Source organism: Punica granatum, chromosome 8 (genome assembly GCF_007655135.1).
Source record: "Punica granatum isolate Tunisia-2019 chromosome 8, ASM765513v2, whole genome shotgun sequence".
In the NCBI taxonomy this organism is placed as follows: domain Eukaryota; kingdom Viridiplantae; phylum Streptophyta; class Magnoliopsida; order Myrtales; family Lythraceae; genus Punica; species Punica granatum.
The window spans coordinates 3575530-3596372 of record NC_045134.1 but is presented as its reverse complement, the minus strand read 5'-3'; the positions used below and the strand labels follow the sequence as shown (position 1 = coordinate 3596372).

General features: G+C 36.1%; 1 protein-coding gene and 1 long non-coding RNA gene across 3 annotated transcripts; both read left to right on the top strand.

Annotated features, from left to right (window-relative positions):
* The first annotated feature begins 604 nt into the window (after window positions 1-604).
* LOC116187825 (mediator of RNA polymerase II transcription subunit 15a-like) lies at window positions 605-11517 on the top strand. The gene is made up of 9 exons (XM_031516779.1): window positions 605-970; window positions 2592-2703; window positions 2977-3097; window positions 4911-4944; window positions 7236-7421; window positions 9069-9180; window positions 9460-9580; window positions 10657-10735; window positions 10844-11517. The coding sequence occupies exons 1-8, from the start codon at window positions 834-836 to the stop codon at window positions 10689-10691; spliced, it is 858 nt and encodes a 285-aa protein (XP_031372639.1). The 5' UTR covers window positions 605-833; the 3' UTR covers window positions 10692-10735; window positions 10844-11517.
* A 4654-nt stretch (window positions 11518-16171) lies between these two features.
* On the top strand, window positions 16172-19747 carry LOC116187914. 2 transcript variants are annotated; one of them, XR_004152138.1, is made up of 5 exons: window positions 16172-16543; window positions 17875-17986; window positions 18312-18432; window positions 18983-19059; window positions 19176-19747. It is a non-coding gene; the product is annotated as an uncharacterized LOC116187914 (long non-coding RNA). The 2 variants fall into 2 exon arrangements; XR_004152137.1 differs by lacking the exons at window positions 16172-16543; window positions 17875-17986; window positions 18312-18432 and having other exon boundaries at window positions 18549-19059.
* Window positions 19748-20843: the final 1096 nt, after the last annotated feature.

Genomic DNA, 20843 nt, shown 5'->3' with positions numbered 1-20843 from the left:
GTTAACAATTAGATTTTATATTGAATGGAAATGGAACGTATTGCTTAAGGTATTATGCTTTTGATTTATCATATTTTTATTAAAGAGACTCGATAGTTTTTCGATTGCAATCTTGAGCGGGCATGGATGCTTGTTCCCAAACTTTTTTTTTAAGGACAATCGTGGTACCAATCCATGGCTGGAAGCTTGGATTATTTGTTTCCAAAAAATATATATTTATGAATTCTCGAGAAGTTGTCTAAAGGATCGAGGTAACTAATGCTTTTTTCGACTCGATAATCTCTCATATTGCAATATGTATCGATTATGTCCACTTAAAAGAATTTAATCATTCATTATTTGAATACATGTTTTTTTTCATATGCAATTGTCGTGCTATCTAAATAACCTCGCAAACTGATGCTTATCCGATTCGGTAATCTCCCGGACCGCAATTATGTATTGATCATATCTATTGATTTTCGAAAATAAAAATTTGGAAGTAATTTAAAAAGGAAAAAGGAAAAATAGAGAAAGAAAAATCAAAATTCGTAATTTCGCGAAATTGGTCGGTCCAACTCCAATCAGCTCGACTTGCGTGTCCATATCCTTTCTCTATATAAATCCACAAGCCTCCCCCTTTTACCCTCTCGTCTCTCTCACTCCGCTCAACAATTCGCCCAAAATCGAACCTTAAATCCCTCTGTTTGCTCCTCAGATTCTGCTAGGGATTGTTGTCGGCTTCAATGTTTGGGCATCAATCACTGATTTTGGTGTGAAATTCTGCTCCCTTGAATTTATCGTAGCCAACAACCGTAGCACCTCGAAATTCCGCGCTTAGTGGGACTGCACAGATGATGGAGAACAATAACGGGAGACCGGCCCCACCTGGCGGGGGCGGTCCCGGAGGCGGCGGCGAGGCTGCCCCGGAGGGCGATGACTGGAGGAATCATTTGCCTCAGGAGTCGAGGCAGCGGATAGTCAACAAGATGTAAGCGTTTGTACGCTATATTCTGGATTCTGTTTAGGTGTTTGTGCAGTCCGGAGAATTGACGCCAAGAATATGACAAAAGGAGCTCAAAAGATCGAATATTTTTAACAATAAACTCGATGCTAAATACTCTCTGAGATGCGGTTTCCTGTAGTCTCTCGTGAACTGAGTCCTTGGATAGGGTTATGTGGAATGAGGGATTTTAACACTGTGCTTGATGTTTCTTTCTTCCTGCTCTGATAATTATCCGGGTAATGCTTCAAGTTCCTTCCTTTGGCTGGAAGTAGGCTACATGGAGGAGAATTTGGAGTTCTTTATTTTTCCCAGATTCTTGAACAGAAAAATCTTATGTAGCTGAAAGCTTGTAGGGTTGATCGGTCAAAGCTTGAACTTTCTATGTCGTTTATGCTTAAATGAATGGCAATTCAATGCCATTAATTTCATAAACCGTTATTGTTCTTCTTGAATTTGCTCTGTGCTTGTTATGTTTGTTTAGATTAGATAGGTGACTGTCAGAATTAGTTTAGAGAACCTTAGGTTGCACAAAAGGCGTACAAGGGATTCTGTTGGAGAGAAGTAACTATAAATTCCTGACTCAGCTTTTCTTTTCTGATTTGTTCCTTCCAGAGGTGCGGTTTTTGTTTCTCGATAAGCACTATTTGGCATCGCAATAATGTCCATGTATCTCTTTATATGCATGAAGGACAATGAATTAGTGTAATATCGAGTACGTAGTATGTATCTTGTTCAATGGGAGATGGTTAGTACGACCTCAAGTCAAAGGATAAAACATATGGGTTCTTCTCTTCTGATCTAAAAGAGTTTGGAGAAATAATTAATGTCACTGCAGCTTGTTGATGGTGTGGCACATTGGGCAAGAAGTAGTAGTAGTTAGATTGTTATATTGAATGGAAAGGGGAGATATTGCTTAAGGTATTATGCTTGTGCTCTTTTCATATTTTCATTGACATTGATTTAGGAAGTGATGGTAGACTCATATAGAAGAAACTAACCCTGAAAACAGTTCTAAATTACCATACTCATTGGAGTTTCTTGTAGCTATATCTTTTTTATTATTGATATAGATTGTAGATTTCCATTGCATGCCTCATCCTATAGAGACCCATTGTTTTTTAATTGCAATCTTGATAGGGCATAGATGCTTGTTCACAAACTTTAGTTTGTTTATGGACAATTGCAGTAGCAAGCCATGGCTGGAAACTTGAATTTGTACTTCTTGGGACTGACGAAGTTGTATTTATTCTTATATGTAATTTGTGCTTCTCTAATTCTTGCACTCAAGTTCATTGGCCCCTAAAACTGCAACAGCTTGTTCTCTCTTGGACAGAGTAGTGAATAAGATATTTACAGTAGTAATTTCTTGTGGGAAGACGCACGGGTCAATTATTTTACCTTAGTTTGATGTGGCTTTTGATGTTAGTTTTTGGAAATTATCCTTTTATTTATTTTCTTATGTGAAAGATAATTTTCATTAATTCTTAAAATTTGGTCTTGGTTTATATATTTGATAGGCCCTTTTGTGCGGATAATGCTTCATTTTGTTGCGGTGTAATTTTATATCGTGCTTACTACGTTCCTCAATAAATTGTCTTAAATGTAGAATGGAGACTTTGAAAAGGCATCTTCCATTTTCTGGTCCAGAGGGATTGCACGAACTAAGGAAAATAGCCGTTCGGTTTGAGGAAAGGATTTTCCATGCTGCCGCGAACCGGGTCTGTTTGCCCATAATTTCTTTGATTAACACAAGCTTTCTTTATTATTAGGCAAAATAGATAAATCTGTATTTATATAAAATTTAAAGGTACTTATATTAAAAAAAAATTGTAAACGAGTTTATGCTTCTAAATGTATGAGAGTCGCTAATTTTATAATTATACTTGTAGTAGTCTTTTTAAATGTAGACACAGAATCACAGATTTGCATTTATTATTGCACATAAGTCCATTTATCAATTATTAATAAACTTCGGTATCTTTCTTTTTCAGCCCGATTATTTGCGGCAAATATCTTTAAAGATGCTGACCATGGAGACAAAATCTCAAAATTCTGTAGCCAATTCTATGCCCTCTGGTTCTGCTGGCAATAGCAGTGAGCCTCCTGATTCAGGTAACAATTTTGGTGCTTTAGTAATGAAGAAAAAAAATTTCAGTTTACATTTCATTGAGAAGTGAAGTTGGCCTGAAAAAAGGTCAGGCCAGCCTTCCCCCCCAACCCCCCAAAAAAAAAAAAAAAGGGGTCCGGCCAGCCATGATTGTTAGAATCGCGATTCGAATCGTAGAATCTTACGATTCTACGATTCAAGGGGTGGTTACCGATTCCGATTCCATGGCATGAATCGAGAAGGTAGAATCGTGACTGAATCGCGATTCGAATCGCAGAATCGTAGAATCAGACCGATTCTACGATTCTAGTTTCAACCTAAAGTCATATGCCCCCTCTCTCTCCCCCCTCATCTCTCTCATTGTGCAACAGTATTGCTCATTGGTTCTATTATTTTATGAAAAGTTTGAAACTTATCTCCTGACTGTAAGTGATAAGGACTTGGAAAGTTTCTGGAACTGCTTCGAATTGAGTTCCGGCCAATTCCTGATTGTCGTATGGTTTGAGATGATTTATGCTGAAATTTTATCTACTTTTTTAGGTGCAAAGATGATTCCAAAAAGGAATATACCAAGAAGAAGTTAGGGAGAAAAAACAACTTCGCTTATAAGATTCGTGACCATGGTACTATATCAATTTTCATTTGAGGCTTATCACCGAAAAAAAAAAATTCATTTGAGGTTGTTATAGTGGGAGCGTTCTCTTGTGAAGACTAAGCACCATCTGATTTTGACGAACGAAATAAAAAGCAACAAGATTTATCATTTGATGTTTACTTCTACTATTTCTGACATGGGATTTGGTGTGTGTATATATATATATATATATATGTTTTTTTTTAAATATAGGTAGAATTTTACGATTCACGATTCGATTCTACGATTCACGATTCCACGACCCTCGACCGATTCTAGGTAGAATCGCGATTCTGACAACCTTGCGGCCAGCTTTATCGAGGCTAAGCTGGCCTCATGTGAGGTTTTATCATCCCTGATCTTGGTCTTGAGGAGGCTGGTCGGAACTTGCGGGGCCTGAAACTAGCCTCATAGAGGCCATTGGACACAAGAGTTTGGTGGCTGGTGGAGATAGGATGTTATCATCATAACAGAAAAAGGATATTGGGCGTTTTCTTTATTGGGGTTTGCAAAATGTTGTTCTATTTTCGTTTCTCTGGGAAATTGTAATTGGAGTGGTAGCAAAGGCCGCCCTCCATAACCTGCCATAATCCGCAACCCAAACCACCTCTAAATGCTTATTGCTTACCTGTGCATATCATGACATAGAAATTAGGAATGGAGATGATATCAAAGATACTTGTCATGCATATGCTCATCCTTTCTCTTTGATGGAGCTATTAATCGACCTTTGTTTCTTTTCTTCTGGGGCGTCCTATCATCTGTTATGTTAAAGGGAAAATGCCACTTTAATTCATTGAAGTTTCGGTTGGTTGTTGCTATGCCCATTAAAGTTTTATGTTGTGTCATTTCACTCATTCATGATATATTAGAATCGTATCAGTTTACCTCCTGTTACTAAGCAATTGATATTGACCGAAAACTGTCATGTTCCTTTAAAGATGGGCCAAATTGTCTACCAAATATACTCTGTTAAAAAAAAATAAAATTGCTTGTGAATCTTTTGTCCCCTTCGCTCACAAAACAATCCATCGTTGATCTCTGTGGGTCAATTATAAACCCTGAACCCATATTCCCTTGCTCTTTTAAGATGACGAACCTTGATTTATTGTGAAATTACATCAATTTGTTATATTCTTTTTAACTCCTTTCCTTGATTTACGGTGTTGATTCAAATTTAACAGCTGCGGCGCTCGCAGAGTTGCATCTTGAGGACTGATTGGCGATCATGGTTGTACGGTACAAGCAGCAAATCCCAAAAACATGAGCAGGTGAAGCTTTCAATTTCTTTTGAATATTGAGGAATAGGAACTTTCATGTTGATTATCGTTTTGAACTGTTATTAGCGATATTTTCTAGATTTAATTACTTTTTCGCAGATAAGGAGGGGAACTTGCTCAAGGGATATGACGAATTTCTTTTGAATATTGAGGAATAGGAACTTTCATGTTGATTATCGTTTTGAACTGTTATTAGCGATATTTTCTAGATTTAATTACTTTTTCGCAGATAAGGAGGGGAACTTGCTCAAGGGATATGACGAATTATCTAAGATGGCTATGTTCTTTTGAAATAGTTTTCCGTAATCAAGATGGAACAACTTTTCAAATCTGTCTCCGTTAATATTTAAAGATTCGTGTTGGTTTCAGCTTGAACGAACAAATATTACTATTGGGAAGTTGATGTTATCTTTTTTAGGTGTTTTTGGGACCTAGAAATAATTGGTATGTACTGGGGTCTAAGTATTAAATGAAAACTCCGATTCTGCTGCAAAACCGCGATAGAGAAAGGCTCAGCCTCAATAGATGGCTTGTCCTGAATTTTTCTCCAGCATTTTGATGGCCTCGAAGAGATACGAATAGATGGCTTGCGGTAGGGGCCTTAACGTCGACCACCCCCCAATTGGAGTGGTCAGCAACAGCTCCTCCTGACTATTAGCTAGCTACCTTTTTTTTCATAATTTTTTTTAAAAAAATGTGGGATCCACTCGCCGATTATTGTGAGCTACGTGGCACTATTACGTACAAGTTAGCAATTGCCGATTAAAATTATTGGAGATATTGACAGTGTGCTAACATTATTATTAAATCGGTAGTTTGTGATAGTTAAAGAAAAAAGTTCGTGCTAAAATAATTAAAATGTGAAAAGTTTAGGTTTTTTTTTGTTTAAAATAATACACTTCACATTTCTATTTTAAAGATCTTAATTGGTAGTTGAATTAAAAAACGTGATTTTTTTATTTCAAAAGATTTAAATTAAAAAAAGAAAACACTGATTCTGTGAAGATTCGATTTGAATCATTTTATGATATTTATATAAACCTATAAAGAGGAATTCCAAGCACAAACTATGATTGATCTTGTTCTGGAAAATATATTGATGTCACTAAAGATAACATATCCGGCTCTCAAAAAATATATTTACTATTAGATGTAAATGTGAGTTCTACAATTCATTTTTTGTCACCTATGTCGGCCTAAATAAAATTATGTATTTTTTTGGTTCTATAATATTGTTATATATCATATGAAAATTCTGAAAAATTTATACCAAACGTATCTAAATTATATAACACTGCAATTAACTCGCGTGAAGCCACAGTGGAAAAAATTTCCCTTCCAATATTTTAGTTCATCGTATTAGTTCATGTAATAGCTAATTTAGAGTATAACTAACACTATAATAATAATTAAGAGTAGAAATTATTTTTTCGCCAAAAAAAAAGAACTCTCGAGATGCTGTCCAAAGGACCGAGCGAACTGATGTTTTCTTCGACTCGATAATCTCCCAGACTGCAATTATGTATCGATTATATCCGCTTATAAGGGTTCAATCATTCATTATTTGGATACATGTTTCCCCATATGCAATTGTCGTGCTATCTAAAGAACCGCGCAAACTCATGCTTATCCGATTCGACAATCTCCTGGACCGCAATTATGTATCGACCATATCTATTGATATTCAAAATAAAAAATTCGGGAAATAATTTAAAGAGAGAAAAAGGAAAAATAGAGAAAGAAAAATCAAAATTCGTATTTTTCGCAAATTTGGTCGGTCCGACTCCGATCTACTCGACTTGCTTGTCCATATTCGTCCTCCATATAAAATTCGCCCAAAATCGAACCTTCATCCCTCTGGTTGCTCCTCAGATTCTGCTAGGGATTGTTGTAACCACATATAATTTGAAGTTCTTTATAGAAGATTTCTCATTGGATTTGCCGCCATATATAACAACCTTAATTTATTGAATTTATTAGGTATCTATACTATTTAGTATTTATATAAGGAAAAGTTGTCTTTTGTAATTGTCAAGCTCATAAAAATACAAAATAATAATAATAATAATAATAATGAAATTAGTTAATCACCCACTCGTCCTCCATATAAAATTCGCCCAAAATCGAAGCTTAGATTCATCTGTTTGCTCCTCAGATTCTGCTAGGGATTGTCGTCGGATATTTGGCGATCAATCACTGATTTTGGTGTGGAATTCTGCTTCCTTGAATTTATCGTAGCCAACAACCGCAGCACCTCGAAATTCCGTGCTTAGTGGAAGGGATTGCACAGGTGATGGAGAACAATAACTGGAGACCGGCCCCACCTAGCGGGGGCGGCGGCGAGGCTGCCCCGGAGGGCGATGACTGGAGGAAGCATGTGCCTCAGGAGTCGAGGCAGCAGATAGTCAACAAGATGTAAGCGTTTGTTCGCTTTATTCTGGATTCTGTTTAGGTGTTTGTGCAGTTTGGATTTTGTCACCAGCTCACACGGAGAATTGACGCCAAGAATATGACAAAAAGAGCTCAAAGGATCGAATTTTTTTAACAATAAGCTCGATGCTAAATACTCTCCGAAATGCGGTTTCCCGTAGTCTCTTGTGAACTGAGTCCTTGGATAGGGTTATGTGGAATGAGGGATTTTAACACTGAGCTTGATGTTTCTTTCTTCCTCCTCTGATATGCTTCAAGTTCCTTCCTTTGGCTGGAAGTAGGCTACATTGAGGGGAATTTGGAGTTCTTTATTTTTCCCAGATTCTTGAACAGAAAAATCTTACGTAGCTGAAAGCTTGTAGGGCTGATCGATCAAAGCTTGAATTTTCTATGTCGTTTATGCTTGAATGAATGGCAATTCAATGCCATTAATTTCATAAACCGTTCTTGTTCTTCTTGAATTTGCTCTGTGCTTGTTATGTTTGTTTAGATTAGATATGTGACTGTCAGAATTAGTTTTGGGAACCTTAGGTTGCACACAAGGGGTACAAGGGATTCTGTTGGAGAGAAGTAACTATGAAGTCGTGACTCAGCTTTTCTTTTCTGATTTGTTCCTTCCTGAGGTGTGGTTTTTGTTGCTCGATAAGCACTATTTGGCATCGCAATAATGTCCATGTATTTCTTTATATGCATGAAGGTCAATGAATTAGTATAATATCGATTACATAGTATGTATCTTGTTCAGTGGGAGATGGTTAGTACGACCTCTAGTCAAAGGATAAAAGATATGGGTTCTTCTCTTCTGATCTAAAAGAGTTTGGGGAAATAAAATTCTTTCGTAGAAGTGCAGTTTTGAGTAGTTAATGTCACTGCAGCTTGTTGATGGTGTGGCATATTGGGCCAGAAGTGGTAGTAGATTGTTATATTGAATGGAAACGAGAGATATTGCTTATGGTATTATGCTTGTGCTTTTGTCATATTTTCATTGACATTGATTCATGAAGTGATGGTAGACTCATAAAGAAGAAACTAACCCTGAAAAAAGTACCATACTCATTGGAGTTTCTTGGAGATAATTCTTTTTGATTATTGATATAGATTGTAGATTTCCATTGCATGCCCCATCCTGTAGAGACCCATTGTTTTTTAATTGCAGTCTTGATAGCGCACAGATGCTTGTTCACAAACTTTAGTTTGTTTATGGACAATTGCAGTAGCAAGCCATGGCTGGAAACTTGAATTTGTACTTCTTGGGACTGACGAAGTTGTATTTATTCTTATGTGTAATTTGTGCTTCTCTAATTCTTGCACTTAAGTTCATTGGCTTCTAAAACTGCAACATCTTGTTCTCCCTTGGACAGAGTAGTTAATAAGATATTTACAGTAGTAATTTCTGGTGCGAAGATGCACGGGTCAATTAATTTACCTTAATTTGATGTGGCTTTCGATGTTAGTTTTTGGAAATTATCCTTCTATTTATTTTCTTATGTGGAAGATAATTTTCATTAATTCTTAAAATTTGGTCGGTTTATATATTTGATAGGTCCTTTTGTGCGGATAATGCTTCATTTTGTTATGGTGTAATTTTATATCGTGCTTACTACGTTTCTCAATATATTGTCTTAAATGTAGAATGGAGACTTTGAAAAGGCATCTTCAATTTTCTGGTCAAGAGGGATTGCACGAACTAAGGAAAATAGCAGTTCAGTTTGAGGAAAAGATTTTCCATGCTGCTGTGAACCAGGTTTGTTTGCCCATAATTTCTTTGAATAAAACAAGCTTTCTTTACATCAGGTGGGCAAAATAGATAAATCTGTGTTTATTTAGAATTTAAAGATACTTATATTTAAAAAAAAGAAGAGTAAAGGAGTTTATGCTTTTAAATGTATGAGAGTCGCTAATTTTATAATTATACTTGTAGTAGTCTTTTTAAATGTAGACACAGAACCACAGATTTGCATTTATTATTGCACGTAAGTCCATTTATCAATTATTAATAAACTTCAGTATCTTTCTTTTTCAGCCCGATTATTTGCGGAAGATATCTTTAAAGATGCTGACGATGGAGACAAAATCTCAAAATTCTGTAGCCAATTCTATGTCCTCAGGTTCTGCTGGCAATAGCAGTAAGCCTCCCGATCCAGGTAACAGTTAGAGGCCTGTTTCATGCTTGATGCTACGAAAGCATTGGTGCTTTAGTAATGAAGAAAATTTTCAGTTTCCATTCCAGTGAAAAATGAAATTGACTTGAAATCCTGATTTGGATTTGAGGAGGCTGGATCAGACTTTGAGGAGGCTGAAATTAGCCTCATCAAGGCCATTGGACGCTGGAGTTGGGGTGGGTTGAGATGGGATTATATATCATCATAACATAAAAACGATATTGGTCCACTGGGCATTTTCTTTAATGGAGAAAAGCCAGTTTCTCTTTGATATTGTAATTGAGGAAGAGCCAGTTTCCTGGTTCTGGTTGCGAACACAGCCTTAAATGCTTCCTGCTGATTGTGCTTATCAAGAGGAGATATTAAAATATGTACGAGAAATTAAAAAAAAAATAATCGTCATGTGTTCATGATTTCTCTTTGATAAATCTATAAATTAAACTAGATTCTTTTAGCATTCTATCATACATTATGATAACTGTACCTTTATTATTCATTTGCACTAGTTATTGGAGCTTTTAACTCAATACTGCATATATTGCATTAGCTTATAACAATTTTATCCATTCTAGGGGGATTTCTTTCCATTAGGTTTTTCTGCGTTTTTGGTGCAGTTCAGCAAATAATGACATGAAAAGGTTGCATGTCTGCCCTTGTTTATTTGATGTGGGTCCTTTTTTGTTTCTTGACAATTCTTATGAAGTACCGTTCTAATTATATATACAAATTAAAGCATCTAGGATACAACTGTGCTGCAGATCCATTTCTTTTATCTATGACCCAAAACTGTCATGTGCCTCACATGTGCCTTTTAAGATGGGCAAAATTGTCTACTGAATATACTCCGTTAAAAAAAAAAAAATTGCTTGTGAATCTTTTGTCCCCTTCACTCACAAAACAATCCATCGTTGATTTCTGTGGGTCAATTATAAACCTTGAACCCATATTCCCTTGCTCTTCTAAGATGACGAACCTTGATTTATTGTGAGATTACATCAATTTGTTATATTCTTTTTAACTCCATTCCTTGATTTACTATGCTGATTCAAATTTAACAGCTGCGGCGCTCGCTGAGTTGCATCTTGAGGACTGACGGGTGATCATGGTACAAGCAGCAAATCCGAAAAATATGAGCAGGTGAAGCTTTCGATTTCTTTTGAATATTGACGAATAGGAACTTTCATGTTGATTATCGTTTTGAACTGTTGTTAGCGCTATTTTCTAGATTTAAGTACTTTTTCGCAGATAAGGAGGGGGACTTGCTCAAGGGATATGACGAAGTATCTAAGATGGCTATGTTATTTTGAAGTAGTTTTCCGTAATCAAGAAGGAACAACTTTTCAATCTGTCTCCGTTGGTTAATATTTAAAGGTTAGTGTTGGTTTCAGCTTGACCAAACAAATATTACTATTGGGAAGTTGATGTCATCTTTTTCAGGTGTTTCTGGGACCTAGAAATAATTTGTATGTACTGGGGTCTAAGTATTAAATGACAATTCCGATTCTTCTGCAAAACCATGATAGAGAAAGGCGTAGCATCGACATATGGCTTCTCCTTGATTTTTCTCCAGCATTTTGATGGCCTCGAAGAGATACAAGTCCGGAATGGAGGAGGAGCAGGAGGAGCTTCCCCCCCCACCCTCTGTTTTGATAAGTGAGGAGCCATCTTTTTAGGGTGAATTGCGGGGGCTGAGGCTTGATTATGAAATACAAAGTCGGGGCACTTATAACATCACTAAACAATAGGGAATTGCGCCCAGATGGAGAGTGGTTAAGAGAGTGATCTCCTAAATGTTGTGAAAATGCATAATTAGCAAGTCAGTCTGCACATGTGTTGCCCTCCGATTACATGTGTTGCACCAATATTATCCAGAGTCAATTAATAAGAGCTCTAATGTCTTGTCAAAGGCTTTCATTCTAGTTGCACATCACTTGAAATGAATAGAGCCGGTGAGCAATTATTTCGGAGCCTACTTTGAGGATAATCCTTCAAGCTCCTAAATCCCACGCCAAAGTTAGTATTGTCCTTGCTCCCCACATCTCTGCTGTGATCGTCGAAGCAACTCCAATATTCTGAGCAAAGCCTCTAACCCACCTCCCTTGGTGTCTCTTAGCAATCCACCTGCACCTGCCATACTCGGGGGACCCTTTGCAGCTCCATTGGTGTTGAGTTTCAGCCACCCTGAGTCTGGCGGGATCCAACCAATATTCCTCACGGTTCTCTTGCTCGATGAATAAGAATGAGTGTTGTTCGAACAAATGTGAGCAAATTCAAACCCGCTTCATCAGCTGGACGATGAAACTAGGTGTCGAAGATTATTTTGCTGCATCGCATCAACTCCAGATGAGCCAGCAACCAACACCAAATATGCACGTCTGCGGTGCACCATTTTATTCGAACTTGCTGCTAGAAAGGTGCTTGAGCAGCCAGCCCTCCCTGTTGTCAGAAAAGAAGGTGATCATGCCTCTTCCAACTAACAACTGCTGCCGCATTTGCTGAACTGAGGGGCAATCCCTCAATTCGTGAAGAATGGACTCATCATCAGCCTTACAAATCGAGCAAAGTGTGGAGTCAGTCATGCCCCTTTGTACTCTCAATTCATTAATGAGAAGGCGCCCATAACCCACACCATGAAAAGTTCCTCACTCGTGGAGGACCTTTCCATCTCCATATAAATTTCCATAGCAGGTTGTCGGCTGCAATGATGTCGTTTGTGAATAGCTTGTGAGCTGACCCCACTGGTTCCTAAGTCCAGAACTGATCTGCTTTCTGAGATGGGGTTTTGAGACGAAGCAGAGAGAACAGACGAGCAAACATTGAGCTATTTCAGCCTGGAAATGGAGAATTTCTTTTCCTTTTTTTTTTCCCTACAGTATCTGTTAATAGATTCTTGAACAAACATTGATTCTAACTCTCAGAATCATTTGACGATTTTGAATCTCTTTCAAGCTCCGCACACAAACTTCCTCGGAGCTGCAGAGATTGCTGTAAACTCCAAAGAAAAGTTCGACTTGGTAATGAAGTACATAGAAGATGCAAAGAAAAAGCTTATGGTTGCCTCGGCCCTCCGGCGAGTAACGCAAAACAGGCATCATACTTCGATAAAATGTTCATCATATGCTAACTAGTAGAGGCTTCTCTTAACTCATGCTGTGTGAATGCGAATATCTTTTAGACATATGTGCCGGTTGCAGTGAAAATTACTGTTGCTGTGCCCTAGAAGATTTCTCATTAGACTTGCTGCCATTTGTAACAACCTAAATTTATCGAATTCATTCGGTATATATACTAGAGGATGACCCGAGAGTACAATTTGAAAAGAAATTTCTAAGAAACTCATTCATTTGTTAGATGTCAACATTAATATCGTCAATACGGTCCGTGTGCATGCTTATTTCGTATTCTCTTAACTTGAATTATATTCATAGAGTTCTTTTTCTTAAAAAATAATAATAAAATTATTAGAAACTTTTATATTAAATTAAAAAAAAAGCCACGGTTGATGATTTAGGGAAGAGAGAGAAAGAGAGAGAAGAAAAAAAGATGGAGAGAAAAGTGGGAAAGTGGATAGTTATTGTGATGAAATTACAATCACGTCCTTCAAAATTATACATAAACTTTTAAGGGTAGAAATTGATATTTAAAGTTAGACAAAGGATTGTTCCTCTATGATAGAATAATTATAGATAATTTGTCAAGAACACCTGGTATGATATCTATATTTTTACCTATATATATGTATCCTATATTATTATTTAAGCAGGAGATCAGTTTTATAACTACTTTCTAATTTATATGATGGTTAAAAAGTTCAAGATCAGTGAAATTTATGCTCCACCTCTTCGATCGAATGACATGGAGCGATGGAGTCGTTTTATGTTGCCAGCAAAAGCTTTTAATATCATGTTTGAACATCATTGACCTCTTTGGAAGCTCATCGTTTGCATCAACAATAAGTCAACAAGAAGCTCGGAGGTTGATGGCTCTAAAAATTTTATTCCGCAATCAGATTGTTATTACTTTCTGTCTCAAGATTTTGGCCCAAAGGACCGAGTTAACTGATGTTTTCTGGTCTTCAGATTATATTATTTTTTTCTTTATTAAATTTAATCTCCTATTCTTACTTTTATTTTCTCACTGTTAATATTTTTCCACGGTAGTCGCACAGTACGTGTGGGTATATTCTAGCATAAATGATGGTGGAGATATTGTGAGACTAGTGTGACAGCATTAGAATGCCTTGATTGCTTAATTGAATTTTTTCAGATTTTTGAACTTGTTTTTTGTTTTGAAATTTTAATAAAAACGAATTTTAGATTTTTAAAATAAATTTTATCATATGAGTCAGGTAGAACAAAATATTGTTATGTTTTTTCTCATTAAGTACTGTTAGTTAGGAAAGTATTTAATAAAAATTGTTTTTTAATTTAAATTAAATAAATATTTTTTTTATTTCTTGAGCTTTTTTTTTAGTTTCTTAGTAAATTTTAATTAAGACTGAACTTTTTCTCAAAAGCATTTTCATTTTTATAATGGGATTTAGATATAAATATAGTTATGGAAATATTTTATGAAACACGCTTTTCATAATTTTATATTTTATAAATATTTTTATTTTTTGAAATTTTAAAATTTTTAATAATCTATCTATCGATCTATCTATCTACCTAATAAAACGAGGTTGTGGTGGGTTACTCAATTGCTCTCAAAATTTTTATTTTTGGGCTTTTTATTTCTTTACGTACTTTTGAGTATTTTTAATAATATTTAATTAATTTAATTTATTACTTATTATTACGAATTATGTGACAGGTTACTAATGTTTTAAACTAGGGTTAATAACAAAAAAGAAACGCAAAATTTTCACATTTTAATAATTTTAGCACGAACTTTTTTTTAACTATTAAATCACAAACTACAATTTTGATAACAATATTAATACACCGTCAATTTATCCATTTATTTTAACCGAAATTATTGACATGTACATAACAATGTCACATGACTTATGGAGATTCATTGAGTTCCACATTTTGAGAAAAATAAAAAATTCTGAAAATTTTAAAAAATAACAAAAAAAAAAAAAGAAAGCTTGAAATGAGGAGGAGGGGATGTGGCTTCCGATGGGGGCCTTGATGTTGGCCACTCCCCTCCCCTACAATTAGGATCGCCGGAAACAATTTCTCTTCATTGCCTGCCAGTTATCTTTTTTTTCCCAATTTTTTTTAGGGGTTTTTATCTAAAATGACCCATGATTTGTCCGTTTTGTCAAATCTATCATATTTTTTTTGTCAAATCTATCTCATGCTTTACTTTTTGCATCAAATCTATCCCAGCATTATCTTTTCCGTCAACATATAACGGCCGTGCTGACGTAGCGCGTGGAGAGATAGTGGGCCACACTTGCAACGTAGGCGCTACGTCAGCACGGCCGTTAGATGTCGACGGAAAAGATAACTCCGGGATAGATTTGATGCAAAAAGTAAACCATGGGATAGATTTGACAAAAAAAAGCATAGAATAAATTTGACAAAACGAACAACCCATGAGCCATTTTAGGTAAATATCCCATAAAATAGTGGGACTCACTTGACTAATCACCATGAGCCACATGGCACTGTCACATATAAGTCAGCAATTCCGATTAAAATTAATAGAAATATTGACAGTGTGCTAACATTATTATAAAATCGATAGTTTGTGATTTAATTAGTTAAAGAAAAAAATTCGTGTTAAAATCATTAAAATTAGGAGTATGCGGATCCGAGTATCCTATTTTTTTCACAACACCCGGACCCTACCCTATAAAGGACACGTTTCAAGAATTTAGAATCAAACCTTACCATGTTGAGTCCTGGAATCGGAACTTACCCGAAATGTATATTATACTACAGGTTCTAGGTACCCAGTTGGAACTAGTAAATTTTTTTTGTCTCACTAAATAAAATCGAAAATAATCCATAATCAGCAATCACACGAAACAAAATGTCGACATTGATTTTTTTTTAAAACAGTGACTATATTTTTTAAATATAAAAATATCTGAATATAACTATATATATAATGGGGCAAATTATTATCCGAATAAGGTTATTGGTTCCGGTTCTAATTCTGGATACCCTCTATGCAAGAATCGGAACCGGAACCGGTTTTGCGGATTCCTTATTTTAATATCCGGACCCTCTCATATTTTCCATACAAATTACCCAGACCCTACCCTATTTTCCATACGAATTACTCGGACCCTAGCCTAACGGGTAGGTTTCGACCGGTTTCGAATATACCCGGTATCCGTACACATTCCTAGTTAAAATGTGAAAAGTTTGAGATTATATCCACTTATAAGGATTCAATAATTCATTATGTGGATACATGTTTCCCCGTATGCAATTGTCGTGCTATCTGAAGAACCGCGCAAACTAATGCGTATCCGATTCGACAATCTCCCAAACCACAATTATGTATCGGCCATTCCATATCTATTGATATTCAAAATAAAAATTCGGGAAATAATTTAAAAAGAGAAAAGGAAAAATAGAGAAAGAAAAATCAAAATTCGTATTTTCGCAAATTTGGTCGGTCCAACTGCAATCAGCTCGACTCGCGCGTCCATTATCCGTTCCCCATATAAAATTCGCCCAAAATCGAACTTCATCCCTCTGGTTGCTCCTCAGATTCTGCTAGGGATCGTTGTCGGACTCAATTTTCGGCCATCACTCACTGATTTTGGTGCGAAGGTCTGCTCCTGTCAATTGATCGTAGCCAACAACCTTAGCACCTCGAAATTCTTCGTTTAGCGTAAGGGACTGCACGGATGATGGATAACAATAACTGGAGACCGGCCCCACCTGTTGGTGCCGGTGCCGGCGGCCAGGCTGCCCCGGAGGGCGATGACTGGCGGAAGCATTTGCCTCGGGAGTCGAGGGAGCGGATAGTGAACTAGATGTAAGCGTTTGTTCGCTTTGTTCTGGGTTCTATTTAGCTTGTTAGAGCTGTCCGGATTTTGTTCCCCACCGGGGTTTATCCAAATGATCCTAAAATACCAAATCGAGAGCTTATACGGAGAATTGACGCAAAGAATCTGACAGGAAGAGCTGGAAGGATCGAATAATTTTTATACTAAACTTGATTTTATACGAGAGATTCTCCGGAACGCGGTTTCTTGTAGTCTCCTAGGATAGGGTTATGTGGAATGAGGAATTTTAAGACTGAGTTTGATGTTTCTTGCTTGCTGCTCTGGTAGTAATGTGGGCAATGCTTCAAGTTCCTTCCTTCTTTTGCTGGAAGTGAGCTAAATAGTATAGTAACCATATATGATTTGAAGTTCTTTATTTTCCCAAAATTCTTGAAATGGAAAAAACTTATATGGCTGAAAGCTTTTAGGGTTGGCCGATCAAAGCTTGAATTTTCTATGTTGTTTATGCTTAAAGGAATGGCAATTCGCGGTTCTTGTTGTACTTGATTTTACTTTTCGCTTGTTATGTTGGTTTAGATTAGATAGGTGACTGCCAGAAATAGTTTGAAGGACCTTAGGTTGCTTTTATGTTGTACAAGAGATTGATTCTGTTGGAAAGAAGTAACTTTGAATTCGTTATTCGGTTTTTTTTTTCCCGAATTATTTCTTCCAGAGGTGCGGTTATTGGTTGCCTGATTTGATAAAGTCCATTTGGCATCAATAATTTCCATGTATCTCTTTATGTGCATGAAGGACAATGGATTATTTTGAATATCAGCTGAAAAGTATGTATCTGTTCAGTTGGATATGGCTAGTGAGACCTCTTGTTAGAATATAAAAGATACGGGTTTTTCTCCCATGGACCAAGAAAAGTTTGGAGAAATAAAATTCTTTGCAAGAGATGCATTGTTTATGTCGTTAATTAATGTGAATATAAAAGATATGGGATAGATGAAGTTACGTTTGGTTTTATATGTAATTTGTGTTTCTCTGATTCTCCCACTCAATTAATTAACTTCTAAAACTGCAGCACCTCGTTCTCGCTTGGACCAAGTAGTATATAAGATGTTTACGGTAGATTTCTGGTGGGAAGATGCAATGATTAATTTTTTATACCCTGATTTGATATGGCTTCTGATGTTAGTAATTGGAATTTATTCCTCTATTATCTTATGCGGAAGATAATTTTCATCAATTCTTTTAATTTGGTTTAGATCCGTGTATTTGATAGATCTTTTTGTGAGGATAATTGCTTCATTTGCTTATGGTGTAATTCTGTATCATGTTTAACGTGTTTCTCAATACATGGTGTTAAATGTAGAATGGAGGCTTTGGAAAGGCATCTCCCATTGTCTGATCCAGAGGAATTGCACGATCTGAGGAGAATAGCAGTTCAGTTTGAGTAAAAAAAATTTCATGCTGCCTTGAACCAGGTCAGTTTGCCCATAATTTCTTTGACTAACACAAGCATTCTTTATTATTACTTGGCAAAATAGATACATCTGTATTTATTTAGAATTTAAAGGTACTTAAAAAATAAAATAAAAAAAGAATTTAAAAGGAGCTTATGCTTTTTAATGTATCAGAGATTCATACTTGTAAATAGTCCTTTTATATGTAAATACCGAATTCCAGATTTGCATTTATTATTCCATAAGAGAAGCTAATTACTTCAAAGATTGTGGCAACACCTAAGGTTTCTGTTTGGGAAAGTCCATTATCAGTTATTAACAAACTTGCATTATCTTTCTGTTTCAGTCCGATTATTTGCGGAAAATATCTTTAAAGATGCTGGCGATGGAGACAAAATCTCAAAATCCGGTAGCCAATTCTATGTCGTCCGGATCTGCTGGTAATAGCAGTGAGCCTCCTGATCCAGGTACGAGTTAAAGACCTGCTTCATGCTTGATGGTACGAAAAATTTTGGTTCTTTAATAATGAAGAAAAAATTTATGTTTTCATTTCGGGGAAAAATGAGATTGGCCTGAAACAAGGTAAGACCAGCCTTCTCAAGGTTAAGCTGGACCTCCTGTGAGGTTTATCAGCCCTGATCTTGGTCTTGAGGAGGCTGGATCAGAACTTGCAGAGGCTGAGACTAGCCTCATGCAGGCCAAATTTCTAATTGAAGATAATAGAAAGTTCAGGATTTATTTCGTAAATATTGAAAAGAAGAGGATCAAATATGAAATGTTTGTAAATATAGCAGTTCGGTCCAGGTGGGCAAAAATTGTGCAACAAATTGTCTGTCCCCTTCACTCACAAAACAATCCATCGTCAGTCTCCGTGGGTCAATTATAAACCCTAAAACCAAGTTGCCTTGCTCTTTTGAGATGAGGAGCCTTGATCTATTGTGAAATTATAATAATTTGTCGTCTATTTTGTACTCCTTCCTGTGATTTACTGTGTCGATACAAACTTAACTGCTTCAGCTCGAAGAGTTGCGTCTTGAGGACTGATATGGGTGAACCCAGTACAAGCAGCAACTCCGAAAAATATGAGCATGAGGGTAAGCTTTCTTTCTTTGTTTTTTTTTTTTTTTTTGGGAATGTTGAGGAACAAGGATTTTTTTGTTGGTTATTACTTTGAACCGTCGTTTGCAATATTTTTACTACTTTTCCGCAGGTATAGAGGGGAACTTGCTGGAGGGATATGGCGAAGCGTCTAAGATGGCTATGTTCTTTTGAAATAGTTTTTCGTAATCAAGGGGGAACAACTTTTCAAATATGAGTCTTCAGACTTAATTTTTAGTTAGCAATTGTTGGTTCAGCCTGAACAAACAATTATTATTATTGGGAACTTGATGTTATCATTTTTAGGCCTTTCTGGGACCCTGAAACGATGGAGATATGCACCGGGTGAAAGTACTAAATAAGAACTCCTATTCTTCTGGAAACCTCAATGAAGGCTTTGCGTCGACAGATGGCTTCTCCTCAATTGTTGTCCAGCATTTTGATGGCGTCGAAAGAGATACGAGTCCGGAATGGAGGAGGAGCCATTTTGGTTTGCAGTCGAGAACCCCTTTTTTTCTCCTTTCCGAGAAAAATGTAGTCGAGAGCTCATTTGCTTGACGAGATGGGGTTCTGAGATGGAGCAGAGAGAACAGACGGGCAAATGTTGAGCTTGAACTATCTCTGTGCGGAGATGGAGATTTTTAAAATAAATAAATAAATAAATATTTGTTAGACAAGTTTGCACATATTAGAAGGGTATATGTCTGTTATTGTCAAAATCGCAACTCTAACCCTTATGCTCCGTTTGTTTTCAAAGTCGTGATTTAAGATTTTAACTTTAACTTTAACTCAAAACACTACACAACAAAACACACATTTCAAAAGTCAAATTGGTGGGCCTCATATATTATTAAAATACAATCCCATTATAATTAATTATCTCTATCTTCCATTCATTTTATATTTCAAAAGTCAAACTGGTGGGCTCCATATATTTTTGTCTTCTTCTACAATCACAATCACAAATTCGTGACTTTAACTCCGAAAACAAACGCATTGTTAGAATCTTACGATTTTGCATCTCTTTTCAGCGAAACATGCTTCATGTTTCGATAAAATGGTCATCCTTTGCTAAATAGTTGGGGCTTCTCTTAACTCACTTTGTATGTATGAATGGGAAATTTTTCACGACATATGTGCTGGTTGCAGTGAAAATTATAGGGTTGTTTGATTTTATAGTAGGATTTTGAAGTTCTACTTTAACTTAATTCTATCCATAACAAAATAAAATAACTTATACAAAGTCAAATGATGGGTTCTATTTATACAATTCTTTTTCCACAACAAAACAAAATAACTCATACAAAGTCAAAGGATGGACTCTATTTATACCACTTTTTTTCAAAATCAAAATCTAATTTTAAAATTCTACTTTGAAATCAAACGCAGCAATAGTTACTGTGCTATAGAAGATTTCTCATTAGATTTGTCGCCGCCATATATAACAACCTTAATTTATCGAATTCATTTGGTGTTTATAGTATTTTTTTAAAGGGAAAGTTGTGTTTTGTAACTGTAATTCATAAAAATACAAAAAGAAAAAAGAAATTATTTAATCATCCACCCATCTAGTTATATATAATGAAAGCTTTTCTTGGAAATATATTTTTATATTTTCGGTTGATGACAGATGAAGTCATTGGCATGTAATGCGTTAACATGCTATGAAAGGAGAAATCATGCTACTGGGCCTAACGATCAGACCACGGCCCAAGTTTGCTCATGAAAAGATTTTGTGCGGTAATGGAACTTTCCGATTAGAACGTGTAAATCGCATGTT